We start from the raw sequence: 26,357 nt of genomic DNA on the forward strand, positions 1-26,357 counted from the left end.
TTTGAAATCTTAGAATATTCTTTACTTTCTCTGTGAAATTAAATAATATTATGTAATTCGAAATATTGTGTATGATAAATACGTCACTTATAAAATTTCAAAAATTCTACTTTGATTTTTTTTCGAAAATGTTTCAAAATAGAGCAAAAATATCGCGATAGGACACTGAGCCAAATTTTAAGAAATTTCAAAATTACGCTCATGATTAATTATGTTATTTAAGAATTTGGATCCGTTTGGCTCAAGCGTCACATGTCGCGCGTATAACTCTGTTTAACTTATTTGGTGCGTCCTAAAAGGCCATCTTGAATAATAAGGCTTGAGATGCAAACAATATTTAAGTAAGAACCTAGCAGTAAGAATATATGTCAGTAGTTTAGGGTAGTGAGGTAGAGCTAGATTTAAAAAAAATCCCTATTAAATACTCTTACTCTTACATCTTTTGTAAAAATTCTTGAAAATTTCCCGCGTCTTTTTTATCTTTGTCTTCATTTGCTCACATTTCATTTGATCATTTTGAGGAAATGCCCTGATTTGGGGCCGTCTAAATTTCTCCCTCAAGGTACTTGAAGTGGCTTTTTTTAATTACTTGTAGATGTTTGTGATCCAACCGAGATCATTGATGGAATTCGTCAGCTCTACAAACTGCGCGAAGGTTGGCTTGCTCCGTTTCCATGGTGTGAAGAGTTTCACTTTCATCTTGATGATATTTTCACCAGACTCAAAGTGGTCAGCAGGAAGAAAACGAGAGGAACAGCGACAACCAACACTGTTAACATGTCTGGGATCTTTAAGCCACATGAAGAATGTCGACAACCAAGAACAGTTTTAATTGAAGGGAAACCTGGTATGGGGAAGACAACATATTGCAAAAAACTTGTGTATGACTGGGCTACAAGAAAACAAGAAGCAGAAGATTGCTTTCCAATGTTCGAAACAGTGTTGATGCTGAGGTGTCGTGATATGAAGTCTGACCTTTGGGAGGCCATTGATGATCAACTTCTGCCTCGAGATGTTAAAGAAGACGTCAAAGAAAGATTCTTCAATTTCATTCGCCACAACCAGTCTAACGTCCTGCTGATACTTGATGGATTAGACGAGGTTCCAGCGAATAAACTGCCAATGTTTACCGAAATCATTCAGGGCAGAATACTTCCAAAATGCCGCTTGGTTGCTACGGCACGGCATGAGGCTGGAATGAAGGTAAGAATACACTGTGACACCCTGCTGGAGATCGAAGGGTTTACCAAAATAGATGCATGGAAGTTTATCGTCAAGTACTTCAAGACAATGGAGGGTTTGGCACAAAAGCTCTTGTCCAAGCTATTAAATGATGAAAACTTGAACGAGTTAACGGCAAATCCTCTTAACACTGCACTTCTATGCCTCGTTTGCGAAGAATTTCAGGGTGATTTTCCAGAAAGTAGAACTGAACTGTACATGAACATAGTACAGTGTGTCCTAAGACGATACATACAGAAGAAAGGATTACCAGAAAACAACGAGGATCTCATTGAATTTTACGAAACTCAGTTGAAACACCTTGGCTGGATAGCTTTGAAGGGTCTGCGTGAAGACAACTTGGACTTTGAGGAAAGTGAGCTTGGAAGCCATTCAGCTGACTTACCTGGATTCGGATTTCTGTCAGTTCAGCCAGGAGGCAGCAAACTAAGACCGCGCCGACGTTACAGCTTCCTACACAAGAGTTTTCAAGAATGGTTTGCAGCATTTTATCTGTGTTGTCAGCTTCTCGAGAAAGAGGTCAGCGCCGACAGCTTAGCTTCTGACAGAGGATACTTCCATGAGCTGAAAGAGGTGCTTAAGTTCGCATGTGGTATGATAGCGGCACGTTGCAAGGAAACAACAGAAGCTCTTGTCAAGAGTTTAACGTCACTAGTGAACCATGAAGATAACGGTGGCTGCTTTTCTGTTGTATTGGAGTGCATTCAAGAATGCAAACAAGAAAAGAATGGTTTTCATTTAAAATTGACACGTGTTTCTGGTTCCTTGCTTAAACGTAAAGCTCTTGAACTCAGAAGGATAATTGGCGTTGACGCTCTTATTGTAGCAGAAGCACTTAAATGGAATTCAAGTCTGACAGAGTTGAATTTGTCTGTCAATAACATTGGCTACCAAGGTGCTAATGGACTAGCTGAAGCATTGAAAAAGAACACAAGTCTGACAGAGTTGAATTTGTCTGGCAATAACATTGGTGACGCTGGTGCTAATGGACTAGCTGAAGCATTACAAAAAAACACAAGTCTGACAGAGTTGAATTTGTCTGTCAATAACATTGGCTACCAAGGTGCTAATGGACTAGCTGAAGCATTGAAAAAGAACACAAGTCTGACAGAGTTGAATTTGTCTGGCAATGACATTGGTGACGCTGGTGCTACTGGACTAGCTGAAGCATTACAAAACAACACAAGTCTGACAGAGTTGAATTTGTCTGACAATAACATTGGTGACGCTGGTGCTACTGGACTAGCTGAAGCATTACAAAACAACACAAGTCTGACAGAGTTGTATTTGTCTGACAATAACATTGGTGACGCTGGTGCTGCTGGACTAGCTGAAGCATTACAAAACAACACAAGTCTGACAGAGTTGAATTTGTCTGACAATAACATTGGTGACGCTGGTGCTGCTGGACTAGCTGAAGCATTACAAAACAACACAAGTCTGACAGAGTTGAATTTGTCTCGCAATAACATTGGCGACCAAGGTGCTAATGGACTAGCTGAAGCATTGAAAAAGAACAAAAGTCTGACAGTGTTGTATTTGTCTGTCAATAACGTTGGTGATCACGGTGCTGCTGGACTAGCTGAAGCATTACAAAAGAACACAAGTCTGACAGAGTTGCATTTGTCTCGCAATAACATTGGCGGCCAAGGTGCTGCTGGACTAGCTGAAGCATTGAAAAAGAACACAAGTCTGACAGTGTTGAATTTGTCTGTCAATAACATTGGCGACCACGGTGCTGCTGGACTAGCTGAAGCATTGAAAAAGAACACAAGTCTGACAGTGTTGAATTTGTCTGTCAATAACATTGGCGACCAAGGTGCTGCTGGACTAGCTGAAGCATTGAAAAAGAACACAAGTCTGACAGTGTTGCATTTGTCTGCCAATAACATTGGCGACCACTACAAGGAGGTTCTAGAAAAAAAATTATGATCGCCGATTAACTTACATAGAAATCAGTATAAAATTTAGTGTTTTTCTCAATGATAACGCATCGAATACACTTGAACGCAATGAAAAATATGTGTTATGTCTTCAAATTGGGAGTAAAAAATGTTTTCTTACCTCTAAACATTCCTAGCGTTTGACTTGTCTTGCCGTTATCCGTCGCCTTCTTTGACACCGTCTCATTTTCACTTAAGCAAGTAGAACGTTTCCGGTGAAATTGTGCTATATAAAATATTATATGTATAAAAAAAGCAAAAGTGCAGAATAGAGAAGTCGTTCGGTGAAGTTGAACAAACTATTTGCGCGTCCGGGGCACCGGGCCTCTATAGCATTTACCAGGTTTCTATAGCTTTTACCGGGCTTCTAGGAAAAATAATACCCGCTCAGATTGTATTGAGCGTATACAGTGGTTACATTTTTATAATCAGAACTACGTAAATTTATAGCTACGTTTATTCGCTCCGAGATAGTATTGATATTAAAGTCAAGACGTGGGAAATTGTTTTAATTGATACTGCTTTTTCGTTTTGGGTGAAAAAACCCCTGAATTTTCATTAACATGTAATAAGTGTTTCTGATGTTTATAACGGATGTAAATAAATGAGTGTTTTTTCTGTTGGATACTAATTTTGTGCTCATTACCTTTTGTGAAATGACTAAAAATAAATGTCAAGACGTGGGAAATTGCTTTTATTAATACTGCTTTTTTTTGTTTTGAGTGAAAAAAAGAACCTGAATTATCATTAACATGTAATAAGTGTTTCTGATGTTTATAATAGATGTAAATAAATGAGTAGTTTTCCTCGCAGCCGTTTTTAGTGTCGTCTTTGCGTGACGACACTAAAAACGGCTGCGAGGGAGACTAATAAATGAGTGGTTTTTCTGTTGGATGTTAATTTTGTGCTCATTACCTTTTTTGAAATGACTAATACTTATAAGGCACTCACGCATAAAAATCTGAAAGTTCAAATATTCGAGTAGGTGTTTTCTGTTTCCGAGACTATAAATACCGAACACAAAGCTAAAATAAATCGGAGAAAATGCTGTTAAAACACAGATTAAAACTGATATTACACCCGCTCACGTCTTCTTCCCGTCGCAGAGTCCGATATTATAGATAGCTTTTGCTTTTAACTCGATTTTTGCTGGCCTCGTCTGAACTATTGAAGCAAAGTAATTGTGGTTGGAAAAGAATGTTTAGGTGACAAAGTTAAAGCAGATATTACATCCGCTCTCTTGGTCAAAACAACCTTGAATGAAGCTGGGATTGCGAAGAGGGCTATACTTTTGAGCAGTTAGACTGAACTTAAAACTTGTTTCAGCAGGTATAGTTCGAGATTGTAGATTAACTTTTACCTCAATTTGTCTCCTTGTTAGCTTTCTTCGCCTAAATTATTCAAGGCATACAATCCTAATTGCATTTGGATACCAAAACCCTCCAATGCAAACCAAAAAAAATTCAAAACAATGCATCAGTTGCAAAAGGGAAACAGTGGCTAGGTGGTACAGAGGCACAGAAGCACAGAGCAACCGCTAGAGTTCCACAGAGGCACAGTGGAAGACTGGCACAGTGGCACAGAGGCCACAGTTGAACAGGTACAGTGAAAGTGTGCATGGTCGGACAGAGACTCAGTAAACCAATAGAAAAGTTAAACAAACAGTAACACAGTGGAGTACCGTGGAGCAGCGGCAGAACGGTGGCACAGAGGCACAGGGCCACAGTTGATAAAAGATACAGTGGAACAGTGACGCAGTCGGACAGAGACAGTGAAAATGTGACAAAGTTAAACAGTAGCACAGTGACCACAGTGAAACAATGGCACAGTTATACGGAGCACGGTGGAGAAGTAGCACTGTAAAACAGAGGAACAGTGGAACAGTGGAAAAGAAGCACAAGATTGTGGTGGAATAATGGCACACTAGCATAGTAGAACAGTTGCACAGTAAAACTACGTAACAGCGTCACGGTGACGTTACCAACGTGGCAAAGTGTACCAGTGAGACAGTGGCACAAGAGAAACAGTGCCATAGTGGAACAGACGGGCAGTGGCACACTGGAGCGATATAACAGTGAAACAGTGGTACAGACGCACAGTTTGACCGTACACAAAGGTGCAGTTGAATAGTGGCACAGTAAAACACTCGCACAGGGGCTCTGTGGAACAATAAAACAGAAGTACATTACAAGAAGCAGAGGCACATTGGAACAGTACAACTGCAGAACTGCCGTGTACTGAATTAAAGGCACAATGGTGCAGAGGCAGAGTGAAACAGTGGCACTGTAGAAAGTAGTGAAGTTAAACAGGAGTACTGGACATTGGTGGGACAGTGGAGCAGTGGTACAGTTGAAAACAGGCGCGGGATTGTAGAGGAACAGTGGAAGTGTAGAACAAAGCAACAGTGTCACGGTGACACAGAGACACAGGTACAGTGAAACAGTGGCACGGTTGGACAGGCGCACAGTGAAACAATGGAACATTGTCGCACTAGAATAGCGCACAGTGGAACAGTTGCACAGTGGAACCATGGCATATTTGGAACCGTGGAACAGTGGTACAGAGGCACAGTGTAACAAAGACACACCGGGAAAGTGGTACAGCGGAGGCAGAGGCACGGTGGAACAATAGAGCAGTAATATAATTGGCACGGATAAAGAGTGGCACAATGAAACATACAAATTGGAACAAAGGTACGGTGGCAAAGTGGAAGTCACACAGTGGAACCATGCCAAAATGGTTCAGACCCAAGGGCACGGTGGTTTAGTCGCGCAGTAGGTAGAAAAACAGTGGAATAGTGGCACAGTCAAACAGAGGTACGGTCGCACTTTGGGACAGTGGCACAGTGGAGGCAGAGGCACGGAGGAACAATAAAATAGTAGTACAGAGGAACAGTGGTACAGTGGAGGTGAATCAGAGTGAAACAGAGTAACAGTGGCACTACGGAACAGTGGTAGTGTGATACAATGGAACAGTGGAGCAGCGGCAATGACTGACAATGGCACCATAGAACAGTGGTACAGTTGAACAGACGCACAGTTGTATAGTGGCGCAGCACCACAGGGCAACAGTGCTGCAGTGGAACAGGGGCACAGTCACGAGGTAGGACAATAATTTTTTGCAGAGTTGAGATAGATGGGAACACAAGAATAGAAGTATAGTTAAACAGTGGCACATTAGCATAGAGAAACGTTTACAAAGATGGAACGAAGGTACGGCGGCACTACGTAACAGTGGCAGAGTTGAGCACAAGCACAGCTCCAGAATGGTCGGAGGTTCGGAGGTATATAAAAGAGAGGCACATTGGTGCAATGGTAACAGAGGCACCGAGGAACTGTGATACAGGGACACAGTGGCTCAGCTGTACAGTAGATTACACAGAGGACCATAGGAACTATGCATAGTGAAACGGTGTCTTAGTGGAACGGAGGCAGGATAGAAAGGCGGAAAGGAGGCACAGTGGAGTAGTGAAACAGTGAACGGTGGCACAGTGGAACGGTGGCACAGTGGAACAGTGGCACAGTAGAACAGTGGCACAGTAGAACAGTGGCACAGTAGAACAGTGGCACAGTAGAACAGTGGCACAGTAGAACGGTGGCACAGTGGAACAGTATGGAACGGAAATCTGTGCTAAATGCTAGCTAACAATTAACTGTCACAGTGGAATGATGGAACATTGAAACTGAGGCATAGTGGAACGATTGAACAATAGAACAGTGGAACTGGGGAGCAGTAAAGCATGGCACAGCGCAACAGTGGAAATAATGAACAGTGGAACGATGGCACAGTGGAACAGTGACCCAAAGATACAATGGCACAGTGAAACAGTGGCACACTCAAACAGTTACACAGTGGAACGACGGCACAGTGGAAAAGTGGCACACTCAAACAGTTACACAGTGGAACGATTGTACAGTGGAACGGTGGCACAGTGGAACGATTGTACAGTGGAACGGTGGCACAGTGGAACGATTGTACAGTGGAACGGTGGCACAGTGGAACGATTGTACAGTGGAACGGTGGCACAGTGGAACGATTGTACAGTGGAACGGTGGCACAGTGGAACGATTGTACAGTGGAACGGTGGCACAGTGGAAGGATTGTACAGTGGAACGACGGCACAGTGGAACGATGGCACAGTGGAACGATTGTACAGTGGAACGACGGCACAGTGGAACAGTGGCACAGTCGAACGGTGGCACAGTGGAACACCGTGGAACGATAGCACAGTGGCACAGAGGCACAGTGGTACAATGGGACGGTGGCACAGTGGCTAAGTGGAGCGATGGCACAAAGAAACGATGGCGAAGTGGAACGGTGGGGAGGCACAATGAGCAAAGGGACATTGGAACTGTGGAGCAGAGGGAAGACGGAAAGAGAGAATTAACTACAATAGAAAGGTAACACCTCTGCGAAAGAATAGGTTAGCTAAGATTTTACTTTGACGTTTTAAGTTTGGATTTATAAAAAGGAAGTAATTTGTCCACCTCCTCATTTTTTTGTATAATAACGTTTTACTAATTCTGAACTCCATTTACTTACCTCTTAGTTAAACGAGCACGAGAACCGCACTGGGATTTTCAGTTTACAGACCGAGCGGACATTACTGGATGGTCTGGCCCTGACTGTTAGGTAATAGATCAGTTTTCAATCTAGTGTCGTAAAACCAAAACCAAAGTAATCACTCTATAGAATTACAAAGAACACAGACAATCCAGTAAACTAATCAAAACTCGAAGCAAATACATGTTGCCGGCACAAAGCACGGGAAAACGTGCGCGAGCGCGTCATGATTGGTTTTGGTTTTACTTCTGATTGGCTGAGAAATTGGTGCGAGAGTTTTAAACTAATCACTATGCGTAGAAATGCAAAACCAATGCAAATGCGAATTTCTTTCGATTCTCAAGTGAAAACCGCTCTGACATAGTGCGTTAGATACATGGTAGAGATGACGGCTTTAAGCAACCGAAAAGAAAATGAATGATTGAAAAATATGAAAAATTTATTATAACACGATTATAGTATAGGAATAATCTATAGATAAAAAAGGTACTTCTCTATCTACTGGCTTACGTTTTTACCATGTGAGACTTCGATGCAGAGAACCATTTATTATTGCTTTTCTTAAGCGGGCCTAAGGATTTTGCAGTGCGTTGTTCCTCATGAAGATTGTTCGACAGGAAAGCACCACTGTAGGTAATCAGTTCTTGGTTTCGGTAGAGACAAAACTTTAAAACATTTTGGTAAATAAATGGTTTTTATAGTGGTCATGCACTTAGCTTCATATCTCCACGAGATAGCTAGTCTACAGGCATGCCACTGAAACAGAGGAAACAAATATTAAATGAAAATAACAAGGATAAAAATCCCAACTTGCAGGGGGCAGACCAGTTGGCTATATACAAAGAGTGGTCGAGGATTTGAACTCGGGACAACCGAAAAACAAATCCAGCTAGTGGCCGGGGCAGGTCTTGAACCGGGGACCTCCGGATTATAACACCAGCGCCGCAAACCACTCGGCCACGCTTGCCTCCTTAAAGTAACATTGTAATCAACTTCAACTCTTAACTGATTACTTTTTAATTGCTTATAGCTTGTATCTGCCAGTAATCAGACGAATGTGGAGGACGGACTATAAATCAAGCAGTTTTCCACTGCACAAAACCATTTGCCATCGTGATACTTGTGCAGACGAAGCACAAGTCCCGCGCAAATGACCTTTTAAACTGATGGACCTGCATGGGTAGTAAAGAAAGATGCAAAACATCGAGGAACGCGCCCTTGCAACTTGCCGACAAACGATACCGCTCTGGTTACGCTACGTTGACGATACTTTTACCGCCGTACACAAAGACGAAATCGACGACTTTCACAAACACCTAAACGAACAGAACGCCTACATTCAGTTTACCAGGGAGATCGAAGAAAACGGAAAACTTCCTTTTCTTGACTGTCTGGTAAGCCGCCAACAACAAAATACGAACTACAGTGTACAGAAAACCGACGCATACCGACAGATTACTGGACGAAACATCCTACAACCCGACTTCCCACAAAGCTACGACTATCAAGACTTTGACGAGACGAGCGCAACTAGTTTGTGACACACCAGACAGTTTATCTGACGAAAACAAATACCTTGACCGCGTTTTCCACAAGAACAACTACAATACTGACTTTATTAGACGCAACACTCACAGAACTACTGAAACTGACAGAAATCTGACATCTGTTACTACAGCGACTTTCCCTACATCAAGGGCACTTCTGAGACTATTGCGCGGATCCTACAACCCTACAATATCCGTGTAGCTCACAAACCTATAACAACGTTACGACATTTACTGACCAACGTTAAAGACAGGGACGAACCTAACAACAGACAGGGAGCGATTTATAAGATCAAATGCTCCGACTGCCAGGCCTCCTACATCGGAGAGACCGGTAGAAACTTGACCACGAGACTGACTGAACACAAACGAGCGACGAGAAATGGTGATGTCAACAATCACATTTCTGAACACCACCGACTTACTAAACACAAAATCGACTGGGACTCTGCTGAATGCTTACCCTACAGTACTAACTATTTTCAACGACTGACTCTGGAAAGCTGGTACACAAACTTAGAACAGAAGCCTATCAACAGATGTCAACAACTACCGGCACCTTACAAACGACTTATTCACGACGTAAAGAGAAGCGACAAACGAACCGCCAACAGAACGACTTAATTTGACTAACAATAGACGGAACAGAACGACTTAATTAGACTAACAATAGACGGATCGAAACTGACCAATTACTGATGACAAACTTTACACGAGTCTTACAGCCAATAACATCACGGCTTAACTGACCAATCAGCTTCAACGGACCAGACTTATAACATCATCGACTGACAACAACTTTTCACTTGACTCTGAAGATGACTTCCGCTCAGGTTGTCGAAACGTCAGTCACCAACAACAGTTCTTCTCAGAACTACTCTCACCCGGACGATCACACTATACGAACTACTGATACTCCTGGGTTCAAACCATTTACTTTATAAAGAAAATAGACTCGAGGACAGCTGCTCTAAAAGAACTGTAATTGAGCTGATGGATCCCTGCAGGTGTACAAGATAAACCATCAAGTCTACAGGGAAGTTATTTCAGAAATGCCTTCCCAAGAACTGATCTTAAAAGATCTTTTTAATGAAATCTTGAAAAATATTGTCAAAAAGAAGGTGGTTAAAGACGTTTACTTAATCAGCGTTTTAACTTTTTTGTTTGCTTGCTAAAAGTCGGGAGAGTTAAAAATTATTTTCTACGAGCAGTCTTGAAACAGTTGTTTCATTTGCAGTTAGTAGCTTCGACTCTGGTTATATATTGTAATTTATATTTGAGTTCAATTTTTTCCAATGGTTAACTTTGAAGCCTTGGTGGAACAACTAGAAAAAAAGACAATATTATCACATAAACTGAACATAGCCGTTACATGAGACGTTTTACGTCTCTACAGCTATCAAACTAGCATAACATTAAAAATACGTTATATTTGTTTGAGATCAGTGCTTTGATATTTTCTCTGCCACACATCACACAAGATATTATAAATCAAAGAGGAGAAAGTTTTTCATCACATCTTCAAACACCAAGAACAACCTCGTCCCTAGCGTCTCTCTTGGGGGCGGAGAGAGAGAGACCCTGGGAACGAGGTTGACACCAAGAAGAGATTTGAAAATACGAAACGTGGCGGGGTATTAAGACGAACATCGAGGTTTTGGAAACGGGATGAAACACTCTCTCTAGTGTTTGATATATCTTCTCAATCGACACGAAAACTATGGAGAAATCGAAGAATCCAGAAAAGTTAAAATTTATCCTTATTTAATAAGATCACAAATCCAAACCACCGTCACTGATCTGATTGCCTTTGTTTTAATTTTATGAATTATTAATGCTTTCAAGAAAGTGATAAACCATAACCAAGTAATTCTATCTTTCGTTTGGTGATTTATCACCTTTTATAAGAATCTAGCAATGGTATATTGCAATTCCTGAGTTTGATTGGTTAACAGGCAATGGTTTATGAGCTCATATACTATTGACCACAACATGGCAGCCGATACGCGTCAACGAAAACAGCTAGGCAGCTCAAATATTGCAATTTAATGGGCGTTTTTAATAAAACAATTATTCCACTCGCGCTTGTTAGATATAACATAGTTATAGCCAACTTGGCGCTACGCGCCTCGTTGGCTATTTGTAGCGATTTACTATCTCATATCCAACGCGCGCTCATGGAATAATTGTTAACAGTCAACACTACCGTGGCCGAGAAGGGTCACTTCCGACTTCCGACTTCTGACTTCCGACTTCCGACTTCTGAGTTGTTAGTATGTAAAGTTAGTTTGGTTTTCATGTACCTAAAATCCTTCAAATGTTTATTGCAATTGAGAGTTACCTTTTTTAACCTTTTTTCATGTTGAAATCTTCAGCTTTAAAAAATACTTACAAATAAAACCTAACTTATTCGTTTTCCGACTTCCGACTTCCGACTTCCGACTTCCGACTTCCGACTTCCGACTTCTGACTTCCGACTTCTGAGTTCCGACTTCCGACTTCCGACTTCTGAGCTGTTGTTGCACTTCTCTTGTTACACTTTTTGTCACAGTCTTGTCTCCGTACTTCTGAGCTTTTGTTACCTTGTAATACTGTCACTGTTTGCCATGGCAAACAGTGAGAGAAATGCAAAAATTCAAAGTCTAGTTAACACCATAAGATCCAGAGATGGGAAACAAAAAGCAGAAGCCAATATTCCCAAGAAGCAGGATCCAAAGGCAGAATCTGCCCCGGCAAAAGGCAAAAGAAAAGCTTCTGAGGTAAGCGCCTTTGTTCCAATGACCTCCTGTCACTATATTCATTAGGATGAGGTATTATTATCTGTTCTCTCGCTCGGCTTTCCCTAAAACCAAAACCTGAAACCAAGCAAAGTTTCTTTCTAGTAACAGGGTGTGTGCGTAAAGCACCAGGGAATTGCTTAATTTTTGTTCTAATTGGGTTAGGTTTCCCAGTTTATTTGAACTTCTAATATCGATTTGAACCGACTAAATAAGCTTATAGTTGTTCTTATAAACTACTGTTTTAAGGAACACCTCAGACACCTTTACCGTTAAAGTAACCGCTAGTAAACCTGTTAATTTAAACGCTCCATTTTAAAAAAATAGCCCAGGAGGTCGTGAAATTAATTTTAACACAATTTTGCATGACCTTAATGGCCTTGCCGTATTTATTATAGAATTCGTGACATGTCTACACATTTACGTGACGGTGGAAACATCTATCTTAAAAGTTACAAATCACACTTGATCAAATCACAAACAAAATAAAATTAAAGAAACTAGATTCTGTTCAATCGGAAGGATTTCATCACTAGACAGAGCTGGGGGTGGGGGGGGGGGGGCTTTCTCGAGAAAGGCTCCGTCCCGAGGTCTAAACCTTGACCCTTTTACAGTGCCGTAGCAAGGGGAGGAGGGGCGTGCCCCCCAGTTTCTTTTTCCCAAAAAGTAAAAACAGACCTATATAAAATGTTGAAAATACAATGTTATCGACCAAGAGGTTTTGACACAACATTTGTACTTCTTTTCATTTTTTAACGTACGTAGAGTGATGCTCAAAAAGTGTCAAAATGTCTCAAATTCGCGATATGGGTTAATCGCAAATAGCTCTTGAAGAACGCCTCTAGATTTCAAAATTTCTGGGGGCATGCCCCTCCCCAAGATCCCCCTAGCGGCTCGCGCCTCCGGTGCTCGCGTGCCCCCCACGTATTTTACCCTTGCTACGGCACTGTTTTATAGACCACTTTTGACAGAAAATGATTCCTCCTTCCTAGGATCCCCTTCACGTACCTACAGTAGAAACACTGTATCCTGTTTGTAAACTTTTCACTTCAGTCATCTCTTAAAATACTTGTGATATAACAGTCAGTCGTTAGGTTATCTACTCGAGATATGTTTAAAAGCTCTTTTGAATACCCTAAATGACAGTTTTCTTTACCCTTTTATATAACTCCAGCCTGAAAAGGTACCTCTTTTGAGGGTGAATCCCCACTTAACCGAGTATTCAGACATAAAAAATTTTATCAAACTTTTTGTCTTCTTTCAGAAAAGAGGTGGAGAATTTATTTACTTGGGTTGGAAACACCGAAAGGACCAATTTTCCCCTTACGTGCAAGTGAGAGGCGTTGACAACGGTGGTGGACTTCGGAGAATCGCCTACTCCGACTATAGTAAATCTGCGTTGCTCCAACGTGCCACAGAAATTTTTTTCCCAAACGGGAAAAGCCACTTTCCAAAAGCCGAAGAACTTAAGACTTGCACCACCGAGTTGGGCAACTTTGCCGGAGAACCACTCCTACAGCAAGAAGAGCATTTCTCGTTAACTGAATATCTTTCCAAGAATGGCCTTTACGCGTCGCGTGTCAGGTTCTACCTTTTGACAACAAAGAAAAGTAACGGTGGAACCGTAGACGACAAACCTGATGGTTCAGCACGTTCATCAGGAGACAACATCCAACTAGGTCATAGCCTCCCTTCTAATGACGCCTCATTACAGCGTGCCATGGAACTGTCCTTGAACGAAGACCAAAGCACGGTTTTCTTTATTGATGAGAGCAGAAGGAATATGTGCTCTGAATTTACCCGCATCACAACTTCAGAGTACAGCGGTAACTTGAGTGCTGTTATACACAGCGGTTGGGAAGACTGTTACCATCACAGATCAGAAGAGTTTCTTGACGAAGAGGAGGCTAAATATCATCCCTGTGATGATTCTTTTACTATGACCTCTTTGCTGATTGCAGACCAAGTCTACCTTGAACCAATTGTTGACGAAAGCAGCAGCTCAGTTGTTTGCAAGAGCTTTGCCTACCCAATGGCAGACCCAATCCCAGAGGAGGCTACGATACTTCATGGCCCTGACGAGCTTCACGGATACGCTGGCAACGAACTTTTCATTGGCGTCCTGACCAATTTTCATAACGAAATTGGCGTGTCCTATGAGTGGTATTTAAATGATAACGTCATCCTACGAGGAGCTACGCATGCGCTGATAAAAATTAACGCGTCTGGCACTTATTATTGCCGAGTTTTCTATGGATCGTTGCCGCTGGTCTCAACGAAAGTGGAGATACGAGAGAAGAAGCTTTTGCAGTTGTCGGGGGGAGTGAAACGTTCAAGTGAAGTTCTGTCCACATCTCCTTCTCTCTCGGCGGAGCACGAGAAATGTGTCAGGTATGATATAGTCGATAATGGTTGCGGTCGCACTCAGTGTTTGACTCCTGCCCGGGGATCAGATTTTTCTCTTTGTATTTAATTATCAGTTTAATAGTTTATGTGTACAATGTTATATAAAGGTACAGGTACTGTACAGGTACTGTATTAAGAATATTTTTAGCCTAAAATCGGCAGAAAAATATATAAGAATATTCAGCCTGATGAATATATATATTCCTATAAAAAAGAGTGTACTATCAACTAGAATATATAAGGGTTAATGTTTAAGAAGACAGATTTATTGTCCAATTTTTGTTTAGTTTATAAAACTGAGGCATCTTAGCCACAAAGAGATCATTCGTGATCATTAGTTCTGTTTCGTAAAATGAAATGGTTGCTGTAGCACGCAAGACACTCACTATTATAGGGGTGCGGGGTGTTGAAACATGATGTAGGTCTGAATAAACTCCAATTTTGATTTTTTTACGTTGTTGTTTTATTTTTTCTAGTAAAGAAAATCAATGGGCTTCATCTTGGAATCGGCTTGAAAGTTTTTCTGTGCCGCGTTGTTGAAAAGAGTGAAGCTCTTTTTAACCCGTTTCAGATAGCAAAATTTTCTTGGAGACAAGTAGCAGACAATCTCTAATATCCCTCTTGTAAAATGATGTATTGTTTAATACCAAAGTATAGCGGATTGTTTAAAAATTGACAGTTGTTCTTGACTTAATCCTGGACAAAACGAGGATGAGAGTTGCCGAGATTTCAACCTCTCAACTGAACTCGAACTTGTTCAAATTTTGCATGAGGGCCAACTCTCGGCAACTCTATTCCTCGTTTGTCCCGGCCTTTGGAGGTTGAACAATTTCTCTTAATAATTTCTCTTAATTTTAAAAAGCAACAAGAAAATGAACGTGAAGTGGAAAGTTGTACAACGAAACAATTGAAGGAATTAGCTGTTTCAACAGTCTACTAGTCACATGTTTCTTTCAGAATGACTCGCCAATTAAAAAGCGGTTCAGAGTGGAAAGACCAGTAAAAAAAAATCCGAACTCAAAATCCCAACTGTCTCAAATAATCCGTGATTTCTATAAAAAGTTGTAAACCTTCTTCGGTGTTCTGTGGTGTATTGTAGTTGGGAACAATATACTCCACGAGCTCCTCGAATTCCAACGAGCAATCTCTGCATTGTGTACCGTACATAGCTCTACAAGCTCTCACATCCTCTTGGTCGACATCAATGAGGTAACTTTTGGTGGAATAAACTTCAGGTAGAAAAAACATTACATCCGGCTTTCCCCCAAGGACATCTGCGTTTCTGTCAACACGTAGGCTCTTGATATTCCACAATTGCGCAACAGAATGGATCTCTCTTCGTAAAACTGGCATGAAACAAAACTTTAAACATTCCTTATGTAACGGATCAACGTCTGCGTAGACACCAGAATCTCTTAAATCTTTAAAAAAGTTCATCCACCATCCCCCTCCACCTTGCCTTAGCTTGGACCAATAAGCCTCTATCCTTTGGTTAGCGCTACTTTTGCCTTGAACAACACTGTTATCGCCTGCTAAATCGTCGCTGTCATTTCCCCTCAGTACCCTTTGCATAATCGAAACCCACATATTTTCGGTCCCCTTGTCAGTGCGCACCATTCTTGGTACACCACCTAGCTGCTGAACTGTACTGAGGAAAAAGTCCACAATAACATTTGGATTGTTGTTCGTTGAACCTACTTCTAGCCAAAGTATACGTCGGGAAAAACCATCTACGCAACCATGTACAGAGAATCCATATGGTTTTAGTTTATCCCAGCCGTCCAAATGCCAAAGGAAGTTTGGGCCTGGGGTTCTATATTTTCGGCGTTGAAGTCGATGCGCACGTCGATTCATGACTCCGTCAGGGTCGATAACTTGCAAAGCTCTCATAACAGTATCACGTCTAACAACCATGTTATGCCTTACCCTTAAGCGTCTTGTCATTTCACGATAACCAACAAAAGATCCGACTGATCCATCCATTTCATCAAGAATAGCAGATACAATGTCTTGAAGGGATGACTCATTTCTACGGTTCGCTCTTCTTAAACCCAATCTTCTGAGCCAACGTTTAAGAGTTCGTATTCCCCTGGGAGCGCCATGAATGACTGCAAGGAAAGCCAAAATCTCGAAATTGCTGTAACCCTGCATAAAGTAATCGCGTACAATTTGATGTAGGTCACGACCACCATTGACTCCGGTCGTTAAAGCTGGGGTATAACGTGGGAGAACGCAGCAGCCAACTTGACATAACGCACAGATGTTGAAAATAATTATTCCAGCTCTGAAAAAAAATAATAGGAGCATTTCTTGAAGTCCTAGACTCGACACCTAACATCTTTTCAGAGAACCATAGAAAACGGGAAAGTCGGAACGCAGAACTACAGTCGATCAACAAAGATTTCCCCTTATAGACCGAAGTTCCAATACACACTCTTACAGAAAACTTATGAACAACACTAACATCGAGTGTGGCTACCTATGACGCTACAAATACAGAGAACTCGCAAAAGGTATAATACTTTCAGAGAATATTATGTTACCACCTCCAGCTACAAAATTTTAAATTAACTACAAAGAACAGTTTAGTTTTACAACCGACGCCGGTGCAAAAAATAAGTCATGCATTAGCACAGACAATTACCTATTCAACAGGGAAGAACTTCCTTCCATTTTGACTTCTTTAAATCTTCAATAGCATGCGAGGACGTCGCGCTGATATGTTGATACAAAAAAGATTAAAAAAAATTAAAAGTCGGAATTCAGAAGTCGGAAGTCGGAAGTCGGAACTCAGAAGTCGGAAGTCGGAACTCAGAAGTCGGAAGTCGGAAGTCGGAAGTCGGAAGACGAATAAGTTAGGTATTAATTGTAGGTATTTTTTAGAGCTGAAGATTTCAACATGAAAAAAAGGTTAAAAAGGTAAATCTCAATGGCAATGAACATTTGAAGGATTTTAGGTACATGAAAACCAAACTAACTTTACATACTAACAACTCAGAAGTCGGAAGTCGGAAGTCAGAAGTCGGAAGTCGGAAGTGACCCTTCTCGGCCACGGTACAACACCCTAATATTCACTTTACCATGGATAAGGAAGTCAATCACGTCCTGTCCTTCTTGATGTCCTCATAGACAACAAAACTCACAAGAAAGAAAGGTTATTGGGGGAAGAGGAAGGGAGGGGGCTGTGTTCCACTTCTTGTACCTTTTACTCTTGGTCCTCACCTGTCAGTAGTTCTCGCTCTTTGTGCTTATTTTTATTGCAAAAGGACCTAGTATAAGGTTGGTTAAAGGAGCTAGTATAATTATCGTGGCCAAAGACAGGTCTCAAGTCGATCTGCAAGTGTTAAGAGAACACAATAATGAAAGGACCACTTGTACAAACAGCAGCGAAGTGAAGCCGGATCTTGGCGTAGACTCGAGGATCAGCAATATAAAGTAAAACGATAAACTAAATGAAATGCAAGCTTGAAACACTGAAGACACAAAGAACCCTGTTCTACAGACTCAGAGTGCTGGGTGGTAGCCAATCTTCAAATGCAAATAAAACTGAATCACTCAAAAAGGCCTAAAAATCAAAACGGAAAACACTTATTCACAAGGTTCCGAAACTTTGTGTTCGTGTCACCTGAATCACTGATAACTACTGACCAAACATTAAACTAAACAGACACCAGCATTATTTTGGTTCAGTCCTTTTTGGTGACTCGAGATATTTTTACTTTAAACGGAGGCGAATAGATTTGCGGGATTGCTTATAACTCAAGTGTTGAACAATTAATTAAGCCTAATTTATTAAATTAGGGCTGGTTGGTTGGAATTTAGAATTTTGTATTTGTTACTTGAGGGAAAATACATTACATTTTGATTAAATTTAATTGAAAATACATCAAATTTTGTAGACATTATAGTTAAGTGACATATTACTGTGCCTTTCAACGCTATAACAAATGAACCCTCAACCATAATTTCGTTGCTATCAATCGAATCTTTTGCGGTTTGTTGAAAATATATGTTCTTCACACTTGCAACTATTCAAATGTTAAACAGCAAATAAAATTCTTGGATGAAAAGACATAAAATAAACCATTGAGTGTCACGAAAACATCAGAGTTGCGTTGTTTTGGACAAGTAAGCGTGACATTTGTCTGATCTGCTGTATATTTCATCCGTCTCATTCCGAGTGCTTTTGATCTCGTGATTCTTCAGAAAAACATATCTCCAGACAACACCTTTTAGTTCTGGGAGCGGCTTTTCAGTAGACGGCGGAAACGTTAATGGTTCGCAAATCACTTTAAATGAAAAAATCCAACGAGATACAGTCACTTTTTACCGAGATCACGGGTAAGGACATTTACTGAGATACTTTTACTTCGCGTGACAAGACATTTTCCATAACAGCCCACTGCGATAATTGTTTTATCTCCAACACTACATGAAGTTAATTTTCGTCTCATTCGATATGTTATACAGGGATTCGTCGCCTCTTCGCGGCCACAGTTTTGTGTTGATGTCTTGGAGGTGATTGCGAACGAGAGGCGTTAACTTGGTTCAGTGGGAAGTTCAAGGTAAGCTAGATACTAAGTTCTATAACAGCCTACTGCATCAAGGTTTTCCTAAATTAAACTTTTAATATAAATACTCATCTAATTCGATGCTATACAGAAATTCATCGCCTCTTCACAGCCACAGTTTTGTGTTGTTGATGTCTTGGAGTTGAAAGCGAGCGAGAGGCGTCAATTTGGTTTAGAGGGAACTTTTTTTAGTTTAAGGTAAGGTAGATGCTTTTTCTATAACAGCCTACTGCATAAAGATTTTTATCTCCAACGCTTAATGGAGCTAAGGTTTGTCTCATTCGATGTTATACAGGAATTCATCGCCTCTTCTCAGCCACAGTTTTTTGTTGTTGATGTCCAGGAGTTGATTCCGAACGAAGGTTATTTTGGATCGGAAGGAGCTTTTTACGTTTAAGGTAAGCAGATGTGAGCAGTTGTCGTCCGAGCAACTGTGCAGAGAAACGAGCGAGCATGAAAGCGGAAATGGAAAGTGAAATCGAAACTTATTCTTCGTGATTGCCAATGAGAGTGACATTTTAATATGTTGTGATTAAATTGCTAGTGTTTCGTAATCATTGCAAAGGAATACAGATAGTGGGTTGCTCTCCAATGTGAATTTAACACGCTCCAGACTACAAAACAGTCCGGGACGAAGTCTCTGGTCAGTGTGCGGGTATTGGAGAGAGATGTCCTCGCGAGGCGAGCGAGCTTCACTCGCGCACATCGGTTTCTCGCGTCTTCGGCTACGGGTTTTTGCCTATTCTGAGCGAAATGGGAGAAATTTTTGCAGGCTTAATATGTCCAGCATATTGCAACATCATCAAATCCTAGGTTTACACAGTTTTTACGTGGCCCAAACATTTGCTTCAACAAATGCAGGATAAAGAGCAATTTGTGACATTTGTGTTATGCATAAAATGTAAATGGCCCGTTTCATTTAGTTGCGTGACAAATCATCAAAATTTTCATTCATGTTAACTGTTTAGCAGCAAAGTTAACAATTTTAAACATTCCTTTTTGCTCTGTGAGATTATTTTGTTTCCCCTGGGTACTTTCATATTTCATGCTTGATAAAGTTGCGTTTGATACTTTCAGGAACTGACCGAGGAATACATCACCTTCTTCGGATTATCCGGCAAAGTTTTTTTAAAAGGCAATTTCATACCGGATTTTATGTAAGGTGAGAACTATTATTTTACCTTTAAAAAGTAACCGAAAAATCTAAAAAGAATATTGCAATTTTGCCAGAAGCATTTTGACACAGAGTAATTTATTTTTGTAAGTGGGCAGATTGGGCAATTACACATTTAAACCTACTGCATGAAAGTTTTTATCTCCAACCCTAAATGAAGCTAATTTTCCTCTCATTCGATGTTATACAGGAATTCATCGCTTGTTCACAGCCACAGTTTTTTGTTGATGATGTCTTGGAGTTGATTGCGAACAAAGGTCATTTTGGATCGGTGGGAACGTTTTATGTTCAAGGTAAGCATGCATGATGCTCTTTCAGGAACTCAATCGAATTTAATCGAGCGATTAAATTCGATTTTGTTCGGCCATCGAACGAAATCAAACTCACAAATCATAAATGCGAATCGAACCAAATCCAACGTTAGATGTTCCATGAAGTTCGATTTAGTTTGGTCACCGAACAAACAATACATTCTGAATCGAGCAAAATCGAACGTTCGGTTTTCCATCACCTGATTATAAATAGGTCTATCATATCGATCCAGGCATTGAAAGTTGCGTTTCCAAATACTTCCATATTTGGGACATTTAGAACCGGGATTCAGAGCATCTCAACATTCGCTTACCATGAGAAAGAGTTTTTGCCAATGCAACGTCAGCAACGTGAATCATCTTGATTTTGTCGTTGCCAACGGTACAATTACGCTCCTACTGTAGTTACACATCCTGGATAGTAGCATGTATTCCTTCTGATTCTAGAGGCACATTGGATTTGCATGGCTAGCTTGTCAGTTCCCCAAAATTGTCTCGACTTTCACGGGAACATTAATTCCGCCGCCAGTTCTACATCTTTCCTTTGTCATTGAATGGATTTTCTGTCGTACAATTTTCATGAGTGGCTCACTATATATAAGAATTCTCAATAATTATATATTGTTTCTTGTAGATCAGATAAAAGAAAAATATTATATGATTTCGCGTCCAGTCACTAACAATACGCGCTCATCAGGCTTAAAATTTTTTATCTTGAATTTTAGCTAAAAGTTCGATTTACGAACTCAAACGAACGAAGACTTCTGTGAGTTCTGTGTTCGATTTCGTTCGATGACCGACCAACATCGAATTTAATCGTTGGATGTTATTCGATTGAGTTCGATTGACTTCACTGGTGAAAAATTTGCTCGATCTTGTTCGATGGAATATCCCGGGTATTATTAAAAGGCAAAGCACGACATGAATTTATGCGAAGAAGGGAAATATGGTATCGCTGAGTATCGTATTCAAAGCGAAGAAATCGACTTATTCAGCATTCGAAATTACAGTAGAACTCCGGTAATTTGAGCAAAGATAACTCGAAAACCCTTCTAACTCGAACTAAATTTCGTTTCCCTTGATCAAAACTTGGGTCAACTTTACCCCAATAACTCGAATTCGGGTTCTTGCAGCTTGCCACGAATGCCAATTGAAATATCCCATTAGCAGTTAGCTCTTCTTGCCGTGTAAGTATTTTATTCTGACTTGTGAAATAAAAACAATAAATTGAATGCAAAGTATTTTATGCGAATCAGTAGAGATCTGTATCAAAAGTTAATGAATACTAATTAGCTGAGTAGGAGTTTGTATCAAAAGTTAATTACATTGTTAATTTGATTTGTATTGGGGTTAACAGTTGTGTGCATGTGATCTGAATACTGTGCTGGGATTGGTTTGCACCCTCATAAATAATTAACGAATTTTACAATCAGATTTAAACACTTAAGGTCGCGGGGGATACCTACAGCATGAATAAATTCATGAAGGGAAATTTTGCTTGACCTGCATCTTTTAAAACGCTTATTTCTCAGCTGTTATGGGTGCGATTAAGCTCAAATTTTACAGACACATAAGGAAATGATGAAAGATTGTGAATGTCGTATTTTATTTGGTAGATTGTACTTAACGTCGATGTTAAAGCCTCGTGAGTGACAAATTGGGAAAAACATGATTTTGTGGCAGAGTTTGCGGAACGAGTAGGAGACAGCACACTGGGATCTTGTCAAAAACTAATCAGTCAATACCTCTAGAGTGTCATAACAGAAGCGGATTTTTTAATTTAAAGTTTGCCAGAAAACTACGGCGGTTTAAGTGCGCAAATTTGAACTTAATGTCTTCTACCTCTTTCTAAAAGCGCTCTTTTAAAATTCCGCTTCTGTTAAGTTTAGGTATAGGGGTGCCGCTGGAGGTTTGAAACCCTGACCCTGTTTAGGACAATAAAAACTTAAAATGCCTACCCTGTGTAGGACAACACCCCCTATTCTAAGACCCTATTTAGGACAAAGGACAACATCAACAATCATTTACGCTTTATGGTGATTGCGTCCCATACGCGATGTTTGAAGCATTGAAATGCAAAAACGCCTATCCGACCGAATAAAATAATGAATGCTTTTTATTGAAGCGAAAGCGAAAACAATGTAAATACATGGACAACAGTCTTGCAGCCATACCCTGTCTAGGACAGCTTCAGGCCCTGTTTAGGACAGAGGAGCTTGAAATTATATACCCTGTTCAGGACCGGAGGAGTCAAAAACCATACCCTATCCAGCGGCACGTCCCCGTATAGGCCATATAGGGGAGTGCCCCTCCCCCCCCGGGGTTATGACACACTACAGTATTCATAGTTTACCTATATGCAGTGGCAAGTCATGAACTTCTGTATCCGTGCTGTATTCTCTGCCACAAAATTGTCGGAAAAGTCAAAACTTTGAGATTTCCGAAGGTGTACCGACCTAAATACGATCATTTTGCCAAGGAGAGATGTAATTATGGTAATTATATTCCACGCTTTTATGGCGAGAACAATGCGTTTTTAAATAGGACACGATTGTTTATGCCGAATATTTTTGTGATTACTCTGAGTTGCAGAAATATTCAAATTTAAATGAAAACAAGCTCAAAGACTTCCTACAATCTATATGAACGTATATCGCTAAGTGTTGTTTAAATTGTTTAAAATATCAAAGAAACAGGAATTTTTTACAAATCACACGCACGCGCCCATATTTTTATCCAGTCATAAATATCTCGTAAAGTTGTCGATGTCAGTCGTTGTACTTCGTACATACGCTTTAAATAAATGCATAATGATGAGCCTAAGGTGTCCCCCGCGACCTTAAACGAACACTACTGACAGCAATTTAATATTTAATTAGAGCAACGAATAGATTACGTGTATGACAGTCATTTTCCACTCTTTTGATAAAAAATGCATCATCGTGTGAGAGAGTCAGAGGAGATAAGTTTTATTTGCACTGAACTGTGTACTGAAGTGCTGAAAAATCGATAAAATATGAATTACTAACTTAGCATATTGAATATTCAATCGAAACCCCGCTAACTAGAACTATTTTTCGTCTCCCTTCAGAGTTCGAGTTACCGGGGTTCTTTTGTATTTTATCATCAAAAGATTTACATTTTTTGTAGAAGAATCGTGATTATCAAGGAGCAACTGTCCAGAGAAAGCGGCAAAACCTCATACGAAACCTGTTAAAGGATCCTAATAAGCCACGCCTCTATTATTGTTTTTATTCAGGCAACTGCGGGGAGTCTCGCTTCAGATTACATGTCACTGACGCGCGTGCAAAGTCAACAGACCGCGACGAAATTTGACAACGCGCGAAAGTTTTCACTCGAATCAACTTTAAAATATCTGCCAGAATGTATGGAATGAACATCGAAGATTGTGACAGCCTAATAGATATCGAAGAATTTTGTACTCCGGGGCCATCTTGAGGCACAGATATTTATGGTTCGTCCGTTGTCAGGCGCGCAGGGCGAAATGAGAGGGGAGAAGCGATCGCTTCAACATTTGCCTCTTCGGCGGACTCCGTTCGAGTGCTAAGGAATGAAATAACTTTCTCTAAGCTTGCTATTCAGAATCTTTCGTTATGTTATTGAGTATTCGTGTTCCTTTTTCCTTTGTAAGATTTGTTCCTGCAAGATTATGTGGAGTCGAAAGAGAACGGCTAAATCTACTGGTTGTCCTTCTCGAAATTCCGCGCTTGTGTGCTCTAGCATATGCAAATGTGGAACTAAAAATCGGCTTGCAAGAATAAAACAAGTGTCGTATTTCTGCAAACTGGCTATAACTAAGCCCTTTGATGCTAAGACTATCTTGCTTTTGATCCCAGAAGTCGAACGTTGAATGTCGTGAAAGAATTCTCTTTGTTTGTTCGGTGGTTTCGACCGACCGCGCTTTGGAACGCGAAATGCCATCGGGCATCCTACCTACAAACGAATATTTTAACGGCAAATTAAAAGAGACCAATAAAATAAACGCTCGAAATGAAGCACAGATATTTACTTAAGACTTTGATGGTAGTTTTAAAAGATGTGAATGTACTGCGTACGCGAGGATGCGCTTGGATTGTCGGCCACAATTGAAAACACTCGAAATTAGATGGCATTTAAAATGGCGGATAAGGCTCTTGATACGCGCAAAGCATCATGATTGACTATGATCTTTTAAACGGTATAAAGTAAAGTCTTTGTTACAAAAATGTTTGATATAACGTGCAAATTTCGTAACAAATAAAAAAATGTATCTCTAGATTCTTCTGGTCACCAGACAATGGCTTCAGCTGCTCCACCACCAGTTGCATCCACCAAGGAGACGACCAACTACGCTCGGTTGTGCCGTCTTCTAGTGGATGTGGGATCCCGGGCCTTTAGAGACACCTTTGATGGTATACACCCTCCAGCAGGACTGCATCTTGTTTTGGCACGTCATCCAGAACATGCGACACTACAGACCCTTAGGGCAAGAAGAATCCTCAACCCTACCCAATGGGGAAAGTTGTTCCCTACTATTCCTTCAACTGTTTCATCAGCGAACTTCGATATAACGCTCCTTATGGTGCTGCTGAGGAACATCTGTGGTTTGCACGCTCCTGCCACTGGCTGGGACAGTCTTCCGCCTGCTGCCGACATCAGTATCGAAGCCAATATAGCCAGGGTGAAGTACTACCGTAATACTGTATACGGCCATGCAAGCCAGGCTTCTGTTGATGATGCTACGTTTAACACCTACTGGCAGGATATCGGTAACGCGCTGGTAGCACTGGGAGGAGCGAGTTATGGAGCTGCTATCAATAAGCTCAAGATTGAGTGCATGGATCCCGACACGGAGGAACACTACAGAGAGCTGCTAAAGCAATGGAAGAAAGATGAAGACAGCATCAAGGACAAACTTAATGAGATAGAAGGTATATTAGAATTTAGCCTAAAGGGTAACAGGAGAAAAAAAACCGTTGAAAACGGAAAATGATCTAGGCTGGTCATAAATAGGTCCGTTCTCGGTTCATGCGCAGGTTTTCAGTGTTATCCTCAAATAAGAGGCCGGAAAGTTGAACTGATTAACTACACTCGCGCAAAGAGAGCGTGTTACCTTATTAACATTGCCTTCGTTTTTTGTTTTTTTTTTCAAAGAGTTGCTTAAGCAGTTGAAGGAAGAAAAAGGTGATATCAAGGATAAACTTGGAGAGATGGAAGGTAAGTTTGGAAATCTGCTGAAGCAACCACTCAATCCTTTTCATGCCATTTGGTACACAACGCCATACTGAACTGATGGCCTGCAAGCATTCAAATGCTCATGTTCTTTAGAGGTAAAATGGAGGCGTTGTGAACCAAAGAGCTTAGCCGGACTCGGCCGATGTTCAAGTAAGTTTATACCTCTATTTATACCTCTGTGACAGACTTCAACCTTTCTGTTCTCCAGGGATTGAGTAGAATGATATATATGATCACAAGGCAATAATATCGAAAAGAAAACAGCGAGGGAAGTGTAAACCACTTATAGTAAAGCACATACTAACAATCTATCCAATGAAAAATGACTTCTCTCACGTACGAAAGTGATTTGTCAATATTGAGGAGTGTTGACGGGGCAGTATCACGATACTCGCTCTGAACAGTCAAAGTCAAAAGAAATATTAATATTAATGGCACCTTAAAGTAATGGTTAAGCTCTGTTAAAAATTACTATAACCCCGGCCTGACCAATCGATGAAAATAGATGATCGAAAATCAATCAATCAATCGATATCAATCGATGATGGTTAGTTCATCGATAGTCACAAATAACATTTCCTTAATTGC

The 26,357-nt window shown here is 40.6% G+C and overlaps 2 protein-coding genes and 1 long non-coding RNA gene across 10 annotated transcripts in view; all 3 read left to right on the forward strand.

Moving 5' to 3' along the window:
• Positions 1–3,174, forward strand: part of LOC144664286 (uncharacterized) — a 133,031-nt gene extending 129,857 nt beyond the window's left edge. Inside the window, exon 16 of the mRNA XM_078525390.1 lies at positions 596–3,174. Within this exon, the coding sequence (XP_078381516.1) occupies positions 596–3,174 (2,579 nt within the window). The remainder of the gene's footprint in view (positions 1–595) is intronic.
• Positions 1–26,357, forward strand: part of LOC144664011 (uncharacterized) — a 98,588-nt gene that overhangs the window by 11,104 nt on the left and 61,127 nt on the right. The window contains exons 7-12 of the mRNA XM_078525115.1: positions 19,141–19,247; positions 19,345–19,447; positions 20,127–20,211; positions 20,414–20,516; positions 24,812–25,465; positions 25,689–25,751. Of these exons, the coding sequence (XP_078381241.1) occupies positions 24,832–25,465; positions 25,689–25,751 (697 nt within the window). The 5' untranslated portion in view covers positions 19,141–19,247; positions 19,345–19,447; positions 20,127–20,211; positions 20,414–20,516; positions 24,812–24,831. The remainder of the gene's footprint in view (positions 1–19,140; positions 19,248–19,344; positions 19,448–20,126; positions 20,212–20,413; positions 20,517–24,811; positions 25,466–25,688; positions 25,752–26,357) is intronic.
• LOC144664029 (uncharacterized) overlaps positions 7,287–26,357 on the forward strand; it is a 29,875-nt gene continuing 10,804 nt past the window's right edge. For 3 of the 8 annotated variants that reach the window (XR_013572731.1, XR_013572732.1, XR_013572730.1), the window contains exon 1: positions 7,287–7,585. This is a non-coding gene — a long non-coding RNA (uncharacterized LOC144664029). Of the gene's footprint in view, positions 7,609–7,734; positions 7,818–8,314; positions 8,382–8,778; positions 8,933–26,357 lie in introns of those variants that run through there. The other 5 variants (XR_013572726.1, XR_013572725.1, XR_013572727.1 and 2 more) reach the window with 5 other exon arrangements.

Source organism: Oculina patagonica, chromosome 8 (genome assembly GCF_052425735.1).
Source record: "Oculina patagonica isolate OP01 chromosome 8, crgOcupat, whole genome shotgun sequence".
NCBI classification, from domain to species: Eukaryota; Metazoa; Cnidaria; class Anthozoa; order Scleractinia; family Oculinidae; genus Oculina; species Oculina patagonica.